Consider the following 21,098-nt stretch of genomic DNA (forward strand, 5'->3'; position numbering starts at 1 on the left):
GTCAAGCATATTGATTCGCTACAAGATAATTGTATATTCTAACCTAGCAACAATTTCAAATAATACGATCTCTGGCCGGTAATACAGAATTCTGTAATTTAACATGGTAGATCATCGAAGATCATCAGAAATCGGAGTAGTCCACGCTGGAATTCACGAGCGTTTGTAAATAGCGTAATTATGTTTTCCAAATATTTTTGGCTATCGCTGCTATTGGCGATCGTGTATTTCTTATATTCGCGCGGCTTTTATGAGAAGATCAAGTCTCAGTTAATGGAAGGAACATTAAATTTAGCTGACACGATATATTTTGGTTTAAATGAAAACTCTGGCGGGTCAAAGATATTCACTATAAGCGAATTAGAACGATATACAAATCTGGAGAACGGTTTATATCTTTCGATCTTAGGTCAAGTCTTCGATGTAACGAAAGGAGAAAAACATTATGGATCTGGAAGAAGTTATCATGCTTTCACTGGTAATTAGGTTCCTTATGTCAAATTCAAACTTCTACTATATATATATATATATATATATATATATATATATATATATATATATAATTAATTTTATTTATTTGTAGGTCGTGATGCTTCCTTGGCATTTATCACTGGAGAATTTGATGATAAAGGTTTAACAGACGACATATCTAGTTTATCGATGCAACAAGTAAAAGCATTGAATGATTGGGTACAATTTTATAAAACAAACTATATTTACAAAGGTTAATTATTTAAACTGTCATGGGATATAGGAACAGTTGATCCATCTCAGAATAATTGTCCTAAAAGCCAAAATAATTTTATAATATTTTATCAATCTGCTCAGCAAGAAAGGAAAGGTATATTTTAATCTCTTTTTACTGCAAAAAATGTTTTATGTTCTGTAGACATTGCATGAGATGGATCAACTCGCATGTGATACTTTCTAAAATATTTTGTATTTTCTTTAGGAAAATTATATGGTAGATACTATAATCAAGATGGTAGCCCAACTACAGAATTTTATAAGATACAAGAAAAGCTATTACTTCTTAAAAAGGAGAAAGCATTGGAAGAGGCACAAAACAGAATGTTCCCACCTTGTAACGTAGAATGGAATCTAGATATTGGTACTGTATTCTGGTGTACTGAAAGAAGGTAAGAAGTTGTTTAATAGTCATTGTTTTCATATTAAAGAAAAATTAAAGAAATATATTAAGTAAACCTTTTAATATGTAATTATATGATTTATTTTTGTTTAACAAGCGGTGGAATTGATAGAGATTGGGTGGGAGTACCAAGAATGTTTTTCGAGACTGCACAAAGTTCATCTAGATGTACTTGTATTAAATTAGATAGTAAGGAATACGAAGAAAATAAAGCTAGATTTAAAGAATACGATGGCTGTGATAAGTACGCGACAAAATGCATTTTGGGGATGAATAAGATGTGATGTGAGGAAGTATTATATAGTGTTTTTATCTACCGAATTTAAGATATATTCAAATTTTATATTTATATAATATCAATGCGAAAATACATAGATTTAATATAAACTATTAACTTTATATAATTTTTCATATTTTTTGTATAATTCTTATAATTTTTTGTATATTCATTACGATTAGTGCCTTTTATAAGAGTACAAATAAATAAGAATACAAGATTTTATATAACATTTAGTAATACTCTAGATAAGAAATACACAATCGCCAATATACCGATCTTAAAATAAATTTCAAAGTCTCATTATACATGTGATAATTATGTGATATACATAATGAAACATGACATTTAAAAAAATTAAATTTCATCCCTAAAACAATGAAGTTTTGTATTTAAATTTTTAAATGATCAGTCTTTATTTCCATTCCTAATATTGAAAAAACATTAGAGATTAAAAAAATTGTTTATATTATACACTTCATAGAAGTTGTTTATATTAGTACATAGAATTTAATATATTTATGAAAAAATGTATATTTCCATTATTATTTAATAATAAATGTATGTATATAAATTTTGAATTGAATCTAAACTAAAATGCAACGTATGGTACGAACAATACCGAAGGTTTTGATCTCCTCATTAATAGCTTAAATTACGATTTCAGAAACAAGAAGACATACTAATTTAAGACGTGTCAAAATGAATTACTTTTTTTTATCATAATTCAATGTAGACGCAATGAGGGAGTACTAGTACTTAAAGAAATAAAAGATACATTATTACTTCTTATATGATATATATTGCTGTTAATATAAGCGAGATAAATCTCAAATATGCAAATAGAAATATAATTATCACACATTATGGTCCTTACATTCTTATAATTCGAAACATGTAAATCTACAATACGAGAATCGAATAAATGCCTGCACAGAAAATTCTATATAGTATAACATTCTTAGTAGATGGAAATGTAAATTTCTCCATCTAAATATTATCCCTTAAATGTGATTATAAAATAAGTCTGATACATTTTTTTAATGAAATCCTGAAGTATACATAACATATTATTCTTCAGATAATTTCTTTAAAAAAATGGCATTTAAATATGTCATCGAGGAATCTGGTATCATTTGAGTTCACTGTCAATTTTCATTGGTGAATTCTCTCTGATGGTATTTAATTTATCTATAAGAGCCTGCATCGATCCACATCTCTTGTACCTAACCTTAGATCCAAAAACTCTTTGTATCTTTGCACGTCTCTTCTTCAACTTGGAAGCTGTAGGAGCAAACATCAACATTCTCTTAAATCTCTTCGCACTCATACGTATTGTAGTGTCGTCGTCGGAATTCTGGGTTTCTTCAAATATTGTTTCAAGATTATTTGATTTCTTATTTATTTTTTTGTCTAAATAATATTCCTTGACAATTTCTTCCTCTGTCTCCTCCACCTCATAGATCCTTCTTTTTTTTGGTCTCAAGCTGCACCTTATTTATATACAAAGTATTATTAGACACATATGACAAAATATCACAGTCTAATATAAAATTATCTTCAAAGAATGCTAAGCAATTTACAAGTTATATGTCTCTCTATGCCTTGATACATTATTGAATGTTTTGTTTCATGAACGTTGCAGTTTATTTCATCGAGGTGAGAACCTGGAGATTGATTATTTATTTTGAAACAAGGTGAAAATTACAAAGATGAATAAACTTATTAAGTAGTTAATTAATGAAATTATAAATATTGTAGTAAGTTCGTTCACTTTTACATCGTTTCAAGATACGTAATCAATCCTCAGATACATGGCGAAGTATCAGTTACCCTGATGAAATAAACTGCAATGTTTATAAAACATTGGCATTTAATGATGTATCACAGAGATTAATCATAATTTCTTTAAAGAAAATATCTCTGGAAGCTTCAAATATTACCTTCGTTTAACCATTTCTATAGAATCGTTTTCTACAGAAGAAGGCTTAGATAACCTTTTCCTAAGAATCCTCTTGGTTTCTGTAGGTGGAGGATTAATATCTATAGTAAGCATCTCTAAATCAGCTGTTATCACAGGTACATTAGTATTGTCTAAATGATCTTTGGAGATTCTGAAAAATTTGAGCTGCTCTTAATTCTTCTTAACAAAATAATTTTTATTCTTTTCAAGATTTAATATATTTTAATATTTGCAAGTGAATTAGAACGGCGATAATTATTATAAACTAAATAATTTTTATAACCTAAGAAAACCAAAAGAGAAGAACAGAATAGTAAAAATATATTTATACGGGATCTTTTAGTGGAGCCTTTCTTTGAAACTTACGGATTTTCTGTTTGCTTCTCATCCATTGCTCCAGAAACTTTGTAAAATTCTTATGAAAGAATGTCAAATTTCTCGATGTCTTTGTGTGAAACTCCTTCATTTATCGAAAATACATACGTCTTCCATTTTCGAGTGGAGTATACAATAAAAAGTAACAAAGACGAGATTAACGTAAAACTCGTCCGTAAAACTTGTAGAAAATAGAGGTAGAACGTATTCTTTCATACGAAATGCATATAGACTGCTAAGAGGAGAACATCATCTTGAAGCGATTAAATGGCACTTATTTTAAATGGCTCTTGTACTTCACTTGAGAAAGGAAGAAATGCTAGGTCTGTTCTTTTCGAGCTGAAAATTGTCTCTTGTAATTCTTGTCTTTTTCAGTTTTTCTTTTTCCCTCTCACACTTATAGGTGTAATTTTATCACTTTCGAATGTAGAAAGTGTAGCTGTAAAGAACAGATCATTTGGTCTGTTCGATTTGCTTACACTTTTTTACACTTTTTACACTTAAAATGAGATAGATATATATTTGGCGCTAAAAAAAGAGAAAGTGAAGATGTTAAGTGTAAAAGTGTAACCAATCGAACAGACCTATTGATATGAACTATAGTGGAAAGAAACAAGATGCCATTGCGCATAATGGTGGCAGAGTGGGAACTTATAGGGGGGGAACTTGTCAACCAATGGGGGGAGCCCATTTTAAACGCGCAGATTTCAAGCGTTCACAGATGATTACTAATAAAAACACAGAATTGAAAATTAAAATAACAATGATTTATTAATAAAAACTGTTAAAATATAAAAATATTACAAACTTTAACATTATTATTAAACAGAAATGAGATTGCACATTTTTTTTTGTTTTTGACATAAATGTGTCAAAAAATTGCAGAGAACACAATCATTATTGGATTTTCATAAAATGGGTGCCTCATGATTGGCTGTTCATTCCCCACTACTTTTAAGCTACTGCGCATCTACAGGAATGGCTCATCTCAGGCCTGTTCTTTTTATCTAAATTTCTTGCACGGTTTATCTTTTCTCTTTTTCTTTTCAACGTGGAGAAAAAAGGAAGAAAGATGAACTGTACAAGAAATTCAGCTAAAAAGAACAGAGTCTCTTGTGTTTTTCCACCTTGACATGAATTACATCAATCATATGGTGATCGTTATCAGTTCTTCTTCGACTACATCTTTCTCCGTATCGATAATGAGATTTCATCAGCGGCCTACCTTGCCGATCGTATCGCAATAGAATTGTAGGTTATGTCAGAACGCAGACGGAGAGCTGGTCGCGCGATTTGTTTGTCGCGCAGCCCCAAAAAAGTATGGCGATGTGGGAGAGCGACAAGTTTCAAGAGGATGAGAATGCGGACGGTATCGAGAGCAATTTCGATAATATCTTAGTGACACACGATCTGCAGGATTGCCTGGACGACACCTTGGACTTGTCCAGTTTCGAAAAGGTCTACGAGCAGAGCACAGTATTCGATTATGAAAGGTACTCCGATGACGATGCTATCAATGAGAGGCTACCTGTCGATGACAACACGGCCGAGTGAGTCCCAACTGATTTTGGACAAATTTCTAGGCTATTACCATTTTTTGCGCTCTCTTATCTCACGATCCTCACATTTGTTCTTTACATTGCTTGGGATCGATTTTACAATCAGATCTACGAGTTTATTCGTACCATCGATATTCATTTCCACCCTCGACGGTATTCTTTGTCCCCTCCTTATAAGGCTATACGAGTTTTGAAACGATAACTTTAATTCATAAATCGCTCGAGGGGAGAATCGGCGTTGGGACAGCATATGGATATACCGAGATAATTATATTGCCGATTATTTTATCAATGTGTGTTTCCGGATGTTTTAAATTTTGATTACTGTATAATTTGATTACTGTGTAATAATTTCAAAATATAAAGTATATTACATATATATTGTTATGAATTTGATAACGATAGTATAAAACGCAATATGTTTTATTTTATTTGTTGACAATTTGTATTCTTAGAACAGGCAATAAACTATGAGTAATTATGTATTTTTTATTATTTTTTTATTTTATGATTATTTATTATACTTTTATTGTAAAAATTATTTGTAGGAATATTTGTATATATATATTATACATATATTTTATATATATTAAGACTATTTACAATTTGACACAATTGCATTTTCTTGTTGCATTGAAATCATATGCTATATTTGTTACAAATTTAATTTTGATATCTATGTATATAGCAAACGTATTACTCATACTATTCTATTATATATACTTAACCTACTAGCAAAATATATAGTAAAATTGGCACGTGTGGATATTTGTCATTTTGTATATCAATGAGATTGTAAAATCGGAAAATAATAATGTCAATATAATTATTCTCATTTGAATTTTTATATTTAGCATGAGAAATATTATTTAAATAATATTAAGCATGAAAAAAAAAGATTTAAAAAATATGTAAAAAATGTATACAATATACATATATGTATATGTGTGTGTATGTATATATATATATATATATATATGTGTATATATATATATATACACACACATAGGGTGTCCCAGAATGATCATCAAATATTTCGTGTGCTGGTAGAGCGGACTAAACTAAGTTGAAAAGTTTTCTTCATTTTGCAATTTTCACAATAGTTAACAAAATATTAATTACTAAAAATTGCCGAATATTGGTTTTTAATAATTTTTTGCTCGAGTACTATCAACTTCACAGAAAAATAGCCAGAGACAAAAATTATTTATTTTCTTCTCATAGAAATGTGAGAATTTTTTTAGAATTATATATTAGGTGTTGGAATTAATTCGTAGCGTTTTACAAGTGATGGGAAGTACTTTCATTAATGTATTTTTTAATGCTCATGTGAAATAAATAACATTCTTTCATTAAAAAACGCTACGAATTAATTCCAACACCTAATATATATATATATATTGAAAATATGTATTAACATTTACAGACATATTCATCATACCATCAATCCAGATGAAATTTATATGCGAATTCATCAAGATCAAGATGATGTATTACTTGAAGATCATGCAACCTCTCATGAAACTGTCACGATTGAAAGTATGGATCCAGATACTAATCAGAAACATATCAATCGTTATAATTGCCAATACGAAGGCTGTACCAGGACATACAGTACCATTGGAAATTTGCGTACCCATATGAAAACACACAAAGGTAAATTTCTAAAAATAATTTTTTATTAGGAATAAAAATATAGTTTATAGGATTTTTAATAATAAATGTGATAAAATTAGAATAGAGAATTTTTTAGTGATAGACAATGTCTTTAACATATAAGTCATTTCTAACATATAAATAAAAAAATATAACTTGATAATAAAAATGATCATAAATGTATAATTACTTTTAGCATATTTTAATATCTTTAAGATCTTTTATCTTATTTAGAATATTTATCTTGGCAATTTTTATTATACCGTTGTGTATGTTGCCTTATCTGTAATTATCTAACCTATATCATTAAAAAAAAATATTGTGCTTTTGTGCATTTTGTGCTTGTCCAATATGCAGTTTGTTCCATCTGCTATACTAACAAATTATATGTGCTTTTGTTTTTGCATATTCCATGGATGAAAGAATTCAGGTAAGTTTCACAGCCATATTTCCTTGTGATGATGTTAGCAATGAAATCTATATTTATACAATTCTGCTTTGCAACTGATATTATTAATTCATCAATGCTGGTATAAAGGGAACGCTTTGACCTGCATGGCTTTCAGATACTGCAAGAGATAGGTAGACCTGCAATCTTTTTATGTGGAGGGAATTCTCAAAACTTTCAGGCGAGTATCGATTTAAATGTGCAGAGCCGAGTTGTGGCAAGGCCTTTCTCACGTCCTACAGTCTAAAGATCCACATTAGGGTACACACAAAAGTAAAACCATTCGAATGCACTCACAAAGACTGCAAGAAGGCATTCAATACCCGTTACAGACTGAGAGCTCACCAAAGACTTCATAGCGGCAATACATTCAACTGCGAAGAGACTGGATGTGTTAAATTCTTCACTACTTTAAGCGATCTCAAGAAACATATACGTACTCATACTCAAGAAAGACCATACAAGTATGTTTTTCGGTACTTCCTGTAATATAAAAAAAAAACATTACAAATCATTATATATCAACACATTAAATAAATTAAAGGAAAACATTATAAAACTTGGTTAATTTCTAGTTACATATTGGATCTTTTATAAATATTTGGGATTATCATTTCCTGTTTATTTTAAGATGCAGAGAAAAGGGTTGCGGAAAGGCCTTTACAGCTTCGCACCATTTAAAAACGCATAAAAGGACACATACAGGTGAACGGCCATATGTTTGTACCTTTGAAAATTGCAAACGACGTTTTACTACTCCTCACAGTCTAAAAAGCCACATAAAAACACATAATAAAATTATGAATAACAATACGGTAAGTATTAACCATAGAAATATTAACAATATTAATATGTTTTGTATTAATCTAATTAAATCTTAATTATTTATGACAGAAGCATAAAAATAACAAGGATGATGATGTGGCTGAGAAGCAAAAAAGGTTAACTCAATTACAATTGAAACTTGTAAAAGTTAGCGCAAGTAACACTACTATACCATCGTATGCTGTCATACCAATATCTACAGATCTCATGCAAAATGATGGAAACATGCCATATGTATCTGCAAAAAATACTGCGGAACAAATAACTCCTACTAATGTAATAGATATTATGACGCATCGCAAGCTGGACGCAAAACTCGGTTATATTTCTACCAAAGACAAAGAAGATTCGAATGAAACTACCGAAGTTGCGCTTCTTGCGACAGATATCTTAGATAATTTTAATGAACAGGCAGTTAATGTTTTTAACAATAATGAGGATTATCACAAGTTTAAAGTATTTAACCAAATGACTGAATCAAATGTACAACATGATAATTTAATGGATGTTGTTGGGCATCAGAATCATTTGCACAAGTCAGCTTCGTTACCGGAAGTGCATAGTGACAGTATAGCTAGACAGGATCAATCTATCCCAGTAAATTTAAGGCAGAAGATTATGCAGGATGGTTTACAAAATGCAATAGCACATATTTCTGAGGAAACAAGTTTCACGAATAATATGAAACAGTTTAAAAATAATTCCGTTACTGCTTCTGATGAAGTATTCATAAATCAATCAAATGCAGAAGATTTATCTGATAGCAATGCGTTATATAGTGCCAACTGCATTACTAGTCATATTACTGATATTATAAGTTCCTCGAACGAAACCCACCTTTTCGAGAGCGAAATGGATACTCTCTCATTCATCAATGATACGAATTTACAGAATGAGTCTCTTATCACAATTTCAAATCAGAATTTACATGTAAATGCAGTTACAAATAGTCAGTCCGAAGCCGTTGAACTCGCGATAGCGACCGAAGAGGAATTACCTTCCTCTTGGATAGATGTAATGGCATTGGCAACTGCGCCTGCATTGAGAGCACAATCTTGGTCAGAACTAAATGCTTTTCCTACAGTTCATTCTCTAGTAGATCTAGTAGGCCCAGAGCCTTATCCACTAGAAATGGAAACTCAGTCATCTACGGAAAATTTAAAAAATGTCAATGCAATGAATACGGAACACACTTCGGCAAACATCGACATTGTACAATGCCAAAAACTTGCAGAGTATGAGCATAAAACAAATAACGTAAAGAGCAGAGATAGAAATGTTTTGCAGGAGATTACTGCAGATGCTGATATATGTAAATGTACTGATTGTAAATGTAATAACGTACAAAATTGTCAGAATTGCACAAATACCCCGGTCGGCGAAATAACGAAAAAAGATACGGTACAACTCGTAAGCGACTTTATGTCTTCTTTGCAAGATAAATGTTCCTGCAACGCCGAAGCCGGTGGTTGTGATTCTTGCTGTGTTGTAATCTGTTTAAAGACACTGCAGCAGCTACAAAAAATATTTAGCAATTGTTGTAAGAATACTAGCAATACTACAAATGCATGTTGTAGGGAAAAGTTGTTACCATCTTTGATGAAATGTCAAGTTGCAAGGAATCAGTGATTTGCAAATATTTTTTATTAATTTTAACTAGTCACGCAAAACAATAATGCTGTATCTCTATGCTAATCCCCCAAAAGATTTGTGATTTTACACCTGATAGCTTTAAATATGGGCAACTTTTGCCTTTCGAATATTTTATTTAGACAAATTGAAAATATGCGACTGTACATATATATGCTATATTTGACAGAATCTGTTAAGAGGTTCTATATATAACATATTCTATACATTTTGTGCCAAATATTTGTAGACTTTTTACAAAAGTGTTTATACATACAAAATTATTGTTGCATAATTATAATACACAATATACAAGATGTCTGCAATTTCAAAATAATTGTTCACAAACGTAACTTAAAACAATTTAACAACTGACAATATCCACAGAATGCAAGGAACAATTGCAACAAAATAATAATATACAATTGTTTGTATATAAATAAGTTATTTTGACATAAACAAATGTTTTATAAATATATGTTTGATAATTTTTTGTGCAACGTATAAATGGATAGCTAGTATATTTTTTGATATCTGAATTACAAATATGCTGTTTCTTGTATGGTCTATAAATGTATATTGTTGAAGAACTTGTCACAAATTTAAAAGATATACAGCATATTAACGTTACTTCTTTTTCTAATTTTTATTTATGGTAAATATAAAAATGATGTAATAGTTGTATGTTTAAGAATATTATTTATTTAACTTTTGAATGTATGTTCCCAAATCATAGCGTTAACCCTAAGAACATTATTATTGTTTATATCTATATGAGCAAAAACTTTTTACTAGTGTACGTTTACTAAAAAAAAACTTTATATTTCCTCAGTTAATCAGGAAATGCCAAATACTTATAAACATCCAAAGTATTTGTAACGTTATTGCTATAACGTTACTAAGATACTAAGTTTTAAGTTTTAATTAGAATTTAGTGTTATGTTGCATTATTATAATAAATAAAGAGATTGGAGAAATGTTAATTTTTAATAATTTTAGCGTGAAAATTTTTATGGCTGTTATAAGTACTTGCAATAAAATCAATGTACCTAAATAGCTTGTAAATAGCAGCATATTTATTATGTTGTTAATGAACAAATATAAAAACTAACTCAATAAAGAATCTATAACAACTATCCTCTACTTCTTTTTGCATCTACAATAATTTTAATATAAAATAAAATTTGACACAATGTTTTAATAAATATACATGATTTAATATATTTTTATTGTTGTTACACTATACAACAATATTATGATAAACATGTTGAACACATGCCTTTTTCTAACTGGTAGCGTGTCGAAGTATATGTATGTATATATATATATGTAATTTCACATTATAACATTTATTGTGTAGCTTGCACAAGTGCTTCTGCAACTTCAACTGCAATACCTGCTTCAGCCTTATCTATATCTGATGTTGCTGAAGAAAGTTCTTGTTGAGCTTTATTAAGAATATCTCTTGCTGCTGCATTATCAAGGTGTTCTACTGGATGGGCTTCCTCTGCTAGAATCTATAGAAAAACGAAAAGTTGTTGCAGAATTCAATGAAGAAATTTCTTACATTAAATATATTTTTATATATACCTGTACACTGTTATCTTCATTAATGGTGACTGTACCGGAAGAAACAAAAATTTTCTTGGACGAACCATTCTCTTCGTAAATTGTAACTACACCAGGCTTCAAAACTGCTAATGTAGGCACGTGCTTTGGTAAAATACCAAAGGAACCTGAGAAGGAAGGTACATCGACTTGTCGAATTACAGCTTGATCATAGAACACCTGATGACAAAGAAAGAGCATATTAATTATTGCATAATTATGACTATGATTATTTTCTAGTAAGAGACAGTTTTATATAATGAATATATCTTTGTTTGTTAATGTTGAAAATGAAGTGATTCACTGTGTTTTCCATTTGATGACACAAGCGTCATTCTATTTTTTTTGACATTCAGAAAGTGACAAAGATAGAACGATATTTGTCTCTTGCTAAAAATTGCTCTTATACTTTATCATTTTATACAATTTTTATTTCATACCTGATTAGCACCAGCAAACGTAAATTTCATTTGGTTGGCTGCAGCTTCTGCATAGGTTCTTCTCTGATGACTCTGACTACGGACGCATCTCAAGAAAGGACGCAATGTACGAGCGATATTAGACATTTCGGCACACTAGAAAAGATTGATTTTTTTTTTTACAGAAAAAAATACATTTCTTTTAACATAGTGACATTGGCGAGGCTGTTACATCATAGACACAGGATACCCGGATAACCTCATTTTTTTAGCATTTGTGTCTGAATGATAGTTTGAGTGCGAGTGGACTCAAATTATCATTCGAGGCCTTACATTTTTTGTTTGCAATAAGATCATTGTGCTCACCTTATAATCGTCTGTATCCGCGTTTTAAAATTCTGTCAAATTCTGCGAATATCATAAACGTATAGTAAGATCACAGATGATTCCTACAACCTGGTTGATCGCGCGTAATGAAGCGACAACGAGAGTTGTCGCTCGAGTTCAGAGTTTGTATCACAGATGTCGTTGACATCGCTTCGGAAATTCATTGCACTTGCTGCACTTAAAGTTTGTTCCTTCTAAGAGTCTGAGCACAAAAATTGTAATGCTTACTTAGAGACTTAAGTTATAGACGTAAGTAACGCACGGGCTTTGACGTACGATATACGACTTTGCCGACTCTTGGAGACACGGTAATAAGTATCATCTTAACTAAAATTCTTGCACAGTTTACCTTTCTTCTTTTTCTCTCCAAGTTGCAGAGAAAAAGAGAAAAGACGAATCAAAAAATTCAGCTAAAAAGATGTTTTTAGAGTGGGCTGACTGGAGTTTGTGCAAAAGTTGTATGTGAGATCAGAGTCGAAGCGATATATTTGAATATATCGTAAACAAAGGATTTTGACGATTGATGTACAAAACAGAAGGTCTTTTTTGATGTTTCTAATTATTTAAATTTAGTACTTTTGTAGGCTTTTCATAATTTGTAATACTTACCCTTTTTATCTCTTTCTTTTTTCAGTCCATCCGCTGAAGTAGATTCGAGTGCCTACATAATGCCAGCGACTGGTGAGTGAATTTTTTTACGATTATTACAGACGTATACGCAAAAGCTAATTATGTATATCAGTGACGGATTTGTTAATTTTTTAAACTCTGATGAAGAATCCATTAGATATATATACGCTATATTGCAGTAATATGACAGTTTTGTCAAGTAAACTTCATGCGATCATAGTATCGTTGGCTAATAAAATTTTCATAAATTATATTATTATTTATATGAATTTATCGAAATATACAATCTTAATTAGCAATGTTCGCGATTTTCTACTACAACTGTGGTCACTATATTTTATCGATAAGAACGTGAACACGGAAAAATAATTTGTTAGAGTATTTAAAAATTTAACTAGATAAATTTGAAAATAATGTTGTAGAACGCTCAAGCATAATCGACAATATTGTATAACATTTTGATATTTTAGCAATCATCTTGAATTCTATGTAATTATTTTGATAGTCCAACAAATTATTTTCATATTTGTATCTAAATAATTTTTAAATACTTCAGCACAAAAGTTTTCTATTCAAATGCAATATAATAGCTATGTTACAAAAATCACTTGTCTGGTTATATTCGAATTTCAATTTTAGATTAAAAAAAATCAATTCATGAACTTTATAGTCTCTTATAAATACTTAAGAATTACCATCAAATATAAACATAAAATGATACAAAAAAATATATTTAAAACATTTAAAAGTTTATGATGTACATAAGTTTTTATTTTTAACAACAACAATTTTACAATAAAATACATAAACTAGTTTTTATTGAAATCTGTATTAGAGAAATCGGTTTAACATGCGTATAAAGCTATATTCACAAATAGGTTATTTATAATTTGATTTAAGTTATAAAAATATATTTATAATTATTAAATTTACATTATTTATAACTGGGAATTTTTAAATGTTGAAAGTTTAATAGTTACTATGAAATTGTTAAGAAATAGCGAGGAACACGATATTATTTCTTAAATTAGTTTCAAAATAACATATCCTTCTATTTAACATCTTAATATTTCTAATTGGTTCAGAATTAAGGAAAAATGTCATTGTTTACGATTATCGGTTTTTTTTTAAATAGTTTATTTATCACAGACAATGACATTCTTTTAGCATTCTTTTCGTGATAAAGTCTCATAAAATCACTCAACAAAGATTGTACGTAAGATCGCAGTTGTCTGCGAAAAATCTAAGTTCGATACCCGAATTTGTCCACGTATACGACACTAAAAATTTTGAATGGAAAAATGTTCTATTGTGTTAAAAACAAAATAATCAGATCATATATTTAATTCCAAAATAATTAGAAACCATAATACTCATTAAAGAGACGCTGTGAAATTCTTGTTTTGTAATCTTGGCTTTTTTCTAATCTCTGTTATTGATCTCAGCATTGGAAACATTAGCGTTTTGCGAGTGCCAGGAATTTATGTGTCTTTCCAAGTCTCTCCTTCTGACCAAAACTTTATTGCACATATTGCATTTATAACGACTCTCTCCTGTTGCGTGCAATCTTACGTGTTTGTTGAGATTACTAGGATCTCCGAATTTGTGATGGCAAAAATCACATTTCAGAGGCTTGTAACCTGTATGTGTTCTAATGTGAATTCGCAATCCATATTTTCTTGAGTATATTTTATTACAAAATATACATCTGTATCCAGCACCGCACTTGCCCATGTCGCTGGCGATTGTCTCCACTTCCGCGGGATCTTTCTTGGATTCTGTTTGTATGCTGGGACGCATATAGGACATGAAACTATTTCTGTAGATATCTCTATGTATCAGAGCTTCGTAGGGTCTCAAAGTCAAATAACGATTTCTCTCTGTTATATGTTCGATGGATGATTCGTAAGTCGATGAATTCGGTAAAACTTCTATCGTTGGAGATTTTATTGAAGAATATGGAGGTATCGGTGAGGGACCATTTGAAGATATGGATGATAATTGATTCGATGAGGATGGCGAATCATTTCTTAATGAGCGAATGGTAGTGTCAATTGTTTGCACTGGATACGTTGGAATATCAGTCGGTCTAGAAACAGGCAAGGGTTTTAACTCAAATGTGAAACTTGTTCTTGGATACTGGCTGAAGGATAAATCCGTTCTCGGGGAATTAATGATCTTATTCGCCAGAAGCATCCAAATGTAACTATTATCCATTCGATTACAATCCAATGCCAAATGTAGCTTCAGAGGATTTGGATGATCAAAGCAGCTGTTGCAATTATGGCACGTGTAAACCTGACCTGTAATTTAAATAACCTTCTATTAATAAATATTTTATTAATAAGCTTATTTAATTTTTATATAATACATTTCTTATTTTGCACTACTTTCATATGTTGTAACTTAGTTACAATCTTGACAATTAATGGTGAGATATAATAATAATAAGTTAAAATGAAGGAAATCACTAACGCCATCACTAACTTACATCAATTATGCTAGACTGTTTATATGATCGACTAAAAAAAATTTTATTAATAGCATTTTTATTTTTCACTTCCTAAGCAATTTCTTAATCAATTTTCTAATCAATTTTGTTTCTTAATCTAAAATAATAATAATGAAATAATTAGATTTTTTAAATAACAATGAAAAATCTACTGCATTGTAATTAATTTTACATTAGCATTAATTAGAAATTAGTTAGTATCTTATTTAATATATTTATTAATCTTATTTAATATAAAAATTTAATTTATATATAGCTATATATGGTAACTTAATTTAGGTTAATTTTGATGCTATATATAAATTTAACATACGTACACACATTTTTGTAAATTAGATTGTAAATTTTATAAATTGATCTGTGGTTTAATTTCTCCATGTAGGTAGTAATGGATAACACTTAATCTCCAGTAAACTGTACACTTGTATGCTTCTAAATTATATATTTGTTATATTTTTGTAAACATAGTTTACCATAGTTAGCCAGTTCGCGACTTGTGAGATTATGTTTACAAATAAAGTAGCTACAGCAGTGTCGCTGCGCGTAGCTTAGCGCCGAGACAATAGAGACCAATATCTCCAGATGATAAACTTATAACTAGTAGGAATTATTAATGATAAAAAATTAATAGTTATAAATTATTAAGGATAATGTTTAAGTAGAAAACTAACGAAAGATTAAAATTAATAAGTTTACCGATGATATATCACACGAAAAAATTAAATTAGCTTAGAGACATTTTTTCCTACCTTGAATATTGCAATTGACCGGTGTTAAAAATGGAATGTTCAACATAGTCAAAATACAATCTTCAAACCACATTAATAACGGTTCTCCTACTGCTATATCTTTTATTGCTTTTAATACAAGTCCGTCATTGCTAATCATTAGCAGAACATTGTAGTTTTGAAAATCTGTCGCCAAGGTGATGATTTTCAACCAGCAAGATGGACTTATAGATCCATTGAGGCAATGAAGACGACCGCCAACATCAATAATTTCAATGACACTCTAGAACATTAATATTTAATAGATTCTCAGTTAAAATTGAAATCTTATGAGAGATTCTACTTTAACTGTCTAGGAACGAGTGTTTATAACGTTCATTTTAAAATTAAATTCGAGATAAATTTGAGATCTGTGCAAATTAATTATACTTAAGAACCTGAAGATAGAAATATATAGCATTAAACACTGAGGTTGTGTTTCAAAATTTACTGCCAATACTGAAAATCTGTAGTGCACGTAATGTAAACTACAGATTTTTAATACTAGTATTAAATTTTGAAACACAGTCCGCGTATATAGTGCTTCTACTTGCTTTAGAAAGGCAGATCGTGCACATATCGATCGATACATATCGATTATATAAATATAAGGCCTTCTTCTTTTTAGCTGATTTTACATGTTTATCTTTTCTTTTTTTTTCCAACGTGAAGAGAAAAGGAAGAAAGATGAAGCGTGCAAGAACTTTAACTAAAAAGAACAGACATATTGATAGATTCTTTATTTAACAAGTCATTTTTAAGCAAAAATAGTAAAAAGAACTTTTTTTAATTACAAATCGATGCTGTTCCTAGAGGGTTAACGTACGCATTGAAATCACTCTCATTACGAACGTTGAACGCGAAAATATTTTGTTAAAACAAGACTTTCAAAACATAAATTTAGTTCTAAATAAAATAGAATGTTTATTACATACATGTTGAATGATTGATGTACTTCCTTCAGACAATGTATTGACAGGGATCATTTCCGTCGTGGAGTTTCCTTTAAGAAGTTCAGCGGCTCGAACGAGTGGTCTGCTCATAAAGAAATTTGGTCTTCCGATCATGGGTAGATTAATATATCCTTGCGCTAAGTGGTTTTGTATTTGATATTTTTGAGATAAATTTTTTTCCGGTTCTCCACTTCTTTTAGTTATCATCTCCGATACTATAGGATACATCACTTGCACGTTTCTATTAAAAGTTTGTGTAGAACAATTATTCTAAGACACACTATTCCACCTTGAAATTCTTTTCACAAACTCTAGTTCTTCTTCGATCAGTCTTCTTTAAACTTCGAGAAACGCAAGAATTTTTTTCTGATTATATTAAAAATATTTAACTTAAAATTACACTATAATATTCCACACAGTTTTGCAAACATCCGCATATGTTTATTGTCACAATACCAAGTTTTTTCAAGGCGCACCTTGAATTGTTGTACGTTAATGGTCCGCATGATATGAAGTTAAGATATCAACTAACTAGAAGCATTTCATGCATGCTTTAAATCTGTACTGGAGGTGGTGCCTGATTTTGGTCAGTGGTTTGGCCTCGTGTGTTCTCCCCTCTATCCTTCTCTGTATAAGTAGACACGTAATTGTATTTAAGGCCGGCAGTAGACAGGCCCTTCGGTAGCTTGCGAATCATGTTGGTGGAACTATGGAATGGGAGGAGCTAACTGGTTGTAGGTTCATTTTTTGGGGATTTTCTGCTTGCTGCAAAGAATTTTCTACTTTCTCGTCACGTGGTATTACAGGTCTTGTACATACATTGCCAATAAAGAAGCAATAATTAAAAATTGAATATATGTATATATATATATATATATATATATATATGTTTATTTATTAATAAAATTAATTTAAATATAAATTGCATTGCATCAAAATACTGCAAGGTATTCTTGTATTAATGTAATTGTAACTAATAACCAACGTTTTGATTTTCATCATATTATTGCAGAGTATAGTTGTCGCGATATTGATGAAGACGCAACGAAGAGTGCAATTTGCAGATCGGCAGGGTAAAAGCGGACCTTCAATACTCAATAGGGCTATAAAAGCCTCATGTGAAAAGACATTGTTTGGCTCAGCTGCGGCCACTATGCGTCTCCATACTACCAATGTGAGGGATCGACCGAAAGGTGCATCTGAATCAACGGTTGATTAGGAAATTAAGTGGCTTATTCTTCTCGGTGGTCCGAGCCGTTGATCGCGTAGGTGCGATATCGTTCGGATTTGTTTAATCGTCCGTTGATCTTGATACACCTAGTAGTCGGTGCTATCTCGCTAATTCATGTCTCTCTCCCTCCCTCTTTCTTCCTTTTTTTTTGTACGCAATAGATGATCTTATAAAACGCTTTTCGCTGGACACGATGTACTTATCGTTTTAGAGATAAGATTAATCACTCATGTGGTTAAGTGAATATGCACAATTGAATATTGCAACAAATCCCAAAGCAGTAAATTTTGCATGTCATTAAGTTTTTATTTAAAAAATGAATAAAAACGGATTTTATACACACACACACATATATATATATATATATATATATATATTAGGTGTTGGAATTAATTCGTAGCGTTTTACAAGTGATGGGAAGTACTTTCATTAATGTATTTTTTAATGCTCATGTGAAATAAATAACATTCTTTCATTAAAAACGCTACGCTATACTAATATATATATTTGATATACATATATATTTGATACATATATTTTTATATACATATATATTTGATTTTGTATCTAGTTATTCACTTTATGAATCGCTCGACTTTAAATTTAATTTAATAATCGCTCGTGAATTCTTAAGATACGTGCTTTCGAAGCTCCACATAACTTACTAGTCTGATTCGAAACCAGAAAAGGGGCATGATTCCTTCAGGCTGCGTACCTCTTTCATGAATGACGTGATTCATCCGCGTGTATGATGTCGGAACAGGGAATGACACGAGTGTTCACAAGCCGCACCATCCCCTGTACCAACCCCTCCCTGATCGCTGGAAACTCGAGCACGAGTGTTTCACCATTCTATCGCGCCCTAAAATGTACACGGCAAGTGTTTCCTCTGCACGATTCGTGAGTAGAAAACAGAAGTATGAAAGATTTGTGTACCTTGCTAGTAAAGGCGTAGCTGTTTAGGAAAATCTAGAGTACGAAATTTAGTTACATAGAAGAAGTATTCATTATTGAATATTCTGACTATGATATTTATTATATTTATCTCTGTCAAAATCTTTTTGTTATCAATGTAATAATTAACCTAAGTATAAAATAGTTTAATAATTAATATAGTAGTTCAGCAAATTAATTATAATTTGCAATAATTTCTTAAACAAATTATCATATAGAATATTAATAATATTATTTATTTACTTATCTTTCTCGCAGTTTCCTGATAAATTTCGTTTGTCGCTTCGCACTACAGTGGAGGGTCGTTCCCTCTGATCGTCTCTTTCTAAAATCAGGGTGCAATTCAGACAACCGCGGAGCCAGCAAGCGAGCAAGTGTTCCGCCGTGACCAATGAGCCCCTTGCACGCATGTGTGCGCTTCCCAATGCGATATTAATATCGCGATTATCATCTACGTATTATCGCTGCACCCTTATGGGTGGGATGTTCAAAATAAGCCTACGCGGAAACATCCCTCCGCGATCTTGTATTCGCGCACCAAACCGTGCACCAAGCACCCGGTGTGACGATGCACGAGGAGACTGCAAGTGCATTTTGGCCTTGTATACTCAGAAGAACGCAATACATACTGTTCAGTTCTAACTAGGACATTCCTTTTTATATATTAAACAGAAAAGCTTCTGATAAAGAGAAACGGAATTAATTTTAGAAAGTAATCAATTATGAATATATAATATTTTTTGGAGATGATATATTTTTAATAATAAATAATATTATTAATATCATACAATATACAGATTTCTTGAATTATATTGTTATAATTATTATGTTAATATTAAATCTTGAACAGTACTCAGCGATATATTTCTTTCGCGAATAAGTATTGAGATTTAAAAAAGAAAATTATATTATTTCGTAATCAATGAAATATAGCAAATTGATACAATGATATATTAATATTATGAACTTTCTATATTATATCGTCGTTATCGATAAATACATTTTGCATACATTTGCATGAAAGTACGTAAACGCAGTGTCGCTAATGGGAGATGTGCGTGCACTTGGAATCTTTTGCCACGGGGAGACGGAACCAATTTCATTGTTCTGTGTCCCTTTACTGCATTCTGAGTTATGATCCTTTGCGGGAGGTCATAAAGATGATTCGTCTCGGTTCTGCAAGTGTCAAAAGTCTAATGCTGCTTCCAACGAGACTGTGGCTTATGTATTATTAATATTCGCTGCGAATCGCGCTAGCTAGGCTGACTAGTTTAGCGAATTTAGACTAGTTTAGCGGATAAACAACAGTTATCTAAAGATTATCAAGAATTGTCTTCTATAGTATTTTTAAATTTAATTTAAATTTAAATTTTATTTTCATTTATTTATATTGAGTTATATTGAATTTATATTACATTTTGCTACGAAAATATGCTGGAATAATTATTACAATCATGACTTATTAACAATTACTCTAATTGTATAATAAATTAATATTATAATAATTAAATAAGTATATCTAATTCTCTATACAAAATTTTTATATGAACATTTTTGAACAAGGAGAACATTTTTTATTATATTTTAGTAATTTAAATTAATGTAATCGATTTATTTTTAAAGAAACTTTGCAAATTTTTCTACATTACATTCCATGCAAGAGAAGTCAAAGTGCACTTCCGCTGTTCACGTGCCACGTCGACATATTGCTCGTGTCCCGCAGAGTGCATGTAACACGACACGTGACCACTGAAT

At 30.7% G+C, this 21,098-nt stretch overlaps 5 protein-coding genes across 7 annotated transcripts; 2 read left to right on the forward strand and 3 right to left on the reverse strand.

The window, feature by feature from the left end:
- The first annotated feature begins 70 nt into the window (after positions 1-70).
- LOC105149065 (neuferricin) lies at positions 71-2,368 on the forward strand. Its single transcript, XM_011061212.2, has 4 exons — positions 71-478; positions 584-724; positions 953-1,139; positions 1,248-2,368. Exons 1-4 carry the CDS (start codon positions 181-183, stop codon positions 1,432-1,434), a joined length of 813 nt encoding a protein of 270 aa, XP_011059514.1. The 5' UTR covers positions 71-180; the 3' UTR covers positions 1,435-2,368.
- Positions 2,207-4,290, reverse strand: LOC105149064 (hypothetical protein). 2 transcript variants are annotated; one of them, XM_011061211.2, is made up of 3 exons: positions 3,757-4,290; positions 3,371-3,541; positions 2,207-2,914 (listed from the first exon to the last, which is right to left on the reverse strand). In XM_011061211.2, the coding sequence occupies exons 1-3, from the start codon at positions 3,780-3,782 to the stop codon at positions 2,560-2,562; spliced, it is 552 nt and encodes a 183-aa protein (XP_011059513.1). In that variant the 5' UTR covers positions 3,783-4,290; the 3' UTR covers positions 2,207-2,559. The 2 variants fall into 2 exon arrangements, with proteins under 2 accessions (XP_011059513.1, XP_011059512.1); XM_011061210.2 differs by having other exon boundaries at positions 2,207-2,920; positions 3,757-4,274.
- Positions 4,291-4,572: 282 nt separating this feature from the next.
- On the forward strand, positions 4,573-11,018 carry LOC105149063 (Metal response element-binding Transcription Factor-1). Of its 2 annotated transcripts, XM_011061207.2 has the most exons (5): positions 4,573-5,315; positions 6,751-6,980; positions 7,610-7,892; positions 8,060-8,243; positions 8,323-11,018. In XM_011061207.2, the coding sequence occupies exons 1-5, from the start codon at positions 5,086-5,088 to the stop codon at positions 9,880-9,882; spliced, it is 2,487 nt and encodes an 828-aa protein (XP_011059509.2). In that variant the 5' UTR covers positions 4,573-5,085; the 3' UTR covers positions 9,883-11,018. The 2 variants fall into 2 exon arrangements, with proteins under 2 accessions (XP_011059509.2, XP_011059511.2); XM_011061209.2 differs by lacking the exon at positions 4,573-5,315 and having other exon boundaries at positions 6,879-6,980; positions 7,547-7,892.
- A 59-nt stretch (positions 11,019-11,077) lies between these two features.
- Positions 11,078-12,432, reverse strand: ATPsyndelta (ATP synthase, delta subunit). Its single transcript, XM_011061206.2, has 4 exons — positions 12,276-12,432; positions 11,931-12,065; positions 11,473-11,670; positions 11,078-11,399 (listed from the first exon to the last, which is right to left on the reverse strand). The coding sequence occupies exons 2-4, from the start codon at positions 12,054-12,056 to the stop codon at positions 11,232-11,234; spliced, it is 492 nt and encodes a 163-aa protein (XP_011059508.1). The 5' UTR covers positions 12,057-12,065; positions 12,276-12,432; the 3' UTR covers positions 11,078-11,231.
- Positions 12,433-13,691: 1,259 nt separating this feature from the next.
- Prdm13 (PR/SET domain 13) lies at positions 13,692-16,463 on the reverse strand. Its single transcript, XM_011061270.2, has 2 exons — positions 16,188-16,463; positions 13,692-15,229 (listed from the first exon to the last, which is right to left on the reverse strand). The coding sequence occupies exons 1-2, from the start codon at positions 16,324-16,326 to the stop codon at positions 14,349-14,351; spliced, it is 1,020 nt and encodes a 339-aa protein (XP_011059572.2). The 5' UTR covers positions 16,327-16,463; the 3' UTR covers positions 13,692-14,348.
- Positions 16,464-21,098: the final 4,635 nt, after the last annotated feature.

This window comes from Acromyrmex echinatior, chromosome 9, assembly GCF_024713525.1.
Source record: "Acromyrmex echinatior isolate Ae372 chromosome 9, ASM2471352v2, whole genome shotgun sequence".
NCBI lineage: Eukaryota > Metazoa > Arthropoda > Insecta > Hymenoptera > Formicidae > Acromyrmex > Acromyrmex echinatior.

Excerpts from the sequence above, each read along its gene's own strand:
- LOC105149065 (XM_011061212.2), top strand. The coding sequence starts at position 181 with ATGTTTTCCAAATATTTTTGGCTATCGCTGCTATTGGCGATCGTGTAT. Across the intron at positions 725-952 it reads AACAAACTATATTTACAAAG|GAAAATTATATGGTAGATAC; the intron begins GTTAATTATTTA and ends TATTTTCTTTAG. Across the intron at positions 1,140-1,247 it reads TTCTGGTGTACTGAAAGAAG|CGGTGGAATTGATAGAGATT; the intron begins GTAAGAAGTTGT and ends TTGTTTAACAAG.
- LOC105149064 (XM_011061210.2), bottom strand. The coding sequence starts at position 3,782 with ATGGATGAGAAGCAAACAGAAAATCC. Across the intron at positions 3,542-3,756 it reads GAGAAGCAAACAGAAAATCC|AATCTCCAAAGATCATTTAG; the intron begins GTAAGTTTCAAA and ends CAAATTTTTCAG. Across the intron at positions 2,921-3,370 it reads ATAGAAATGGTTAAACGAAG|GTGCAGCTTGAGACCAAAAA; the intron begins GTAATATTTGAA and ends TATATAAATAAG.
- LOC105149063 (XM_011061207.2), top strand. The coding sequence starts at position 5,086 with ATGGCGATGTGGGAGAGCGACAAGTTTCAAGAGGATGAGAATGCGGAC. Across the intron at positions 6,981-7,609 it reads CCATATGAAAACACACAAAG|GCGAGTATCGATTTAAATGT; the intron begins GTAAATTTCTAA and ends CAAAACTTTCAG. Across the intron at positions 8,244-8,322 it reads AAATTATGAATAACAATACG|AAGCATAAAAATAACAAGGA; the intron begins GTAAGTATTAAC and ends TATTTATGACAG.
- ATPsyndelta (XM_011061206.2), bottom strand. The coding sequence starts at position 12,056 with ATGTCTAATATCGCTCGTACATTGCGTCCTTTCTTGAGATGCGTCCGT. Across the intron at positions 11,671-11,930 it reads CGTTTGCTGGTGCTAATCAG|GTGTTCTATGATCAAGCTGT; the intron begins GTATGAAATAAA and ends CTTTGTCATCAG. Across the intron at positions 11,400-11,472 it reads ATGAAGATAACAGTGTACAG|ATTCTAGCAGAGGAAGCCCA; the intron begins GTATATATAAAA and ends GTTTTTCTATAG.
- Prdm13 (XM_011061270.2), bottom strand. The coding sequence starts at position 16,326 with ATGATTAGCAATGACGGACTTGTATTAAAAGCAATAAAAGATATAGCA. Across the intron at positions 15,230-16,187 it reads GGTCAATTGCAATATTCAAG|GTCAGGTTTACACGTGCCAT; the intron begins GTAGGAAAAAAT and ends TTTAAATTACAG.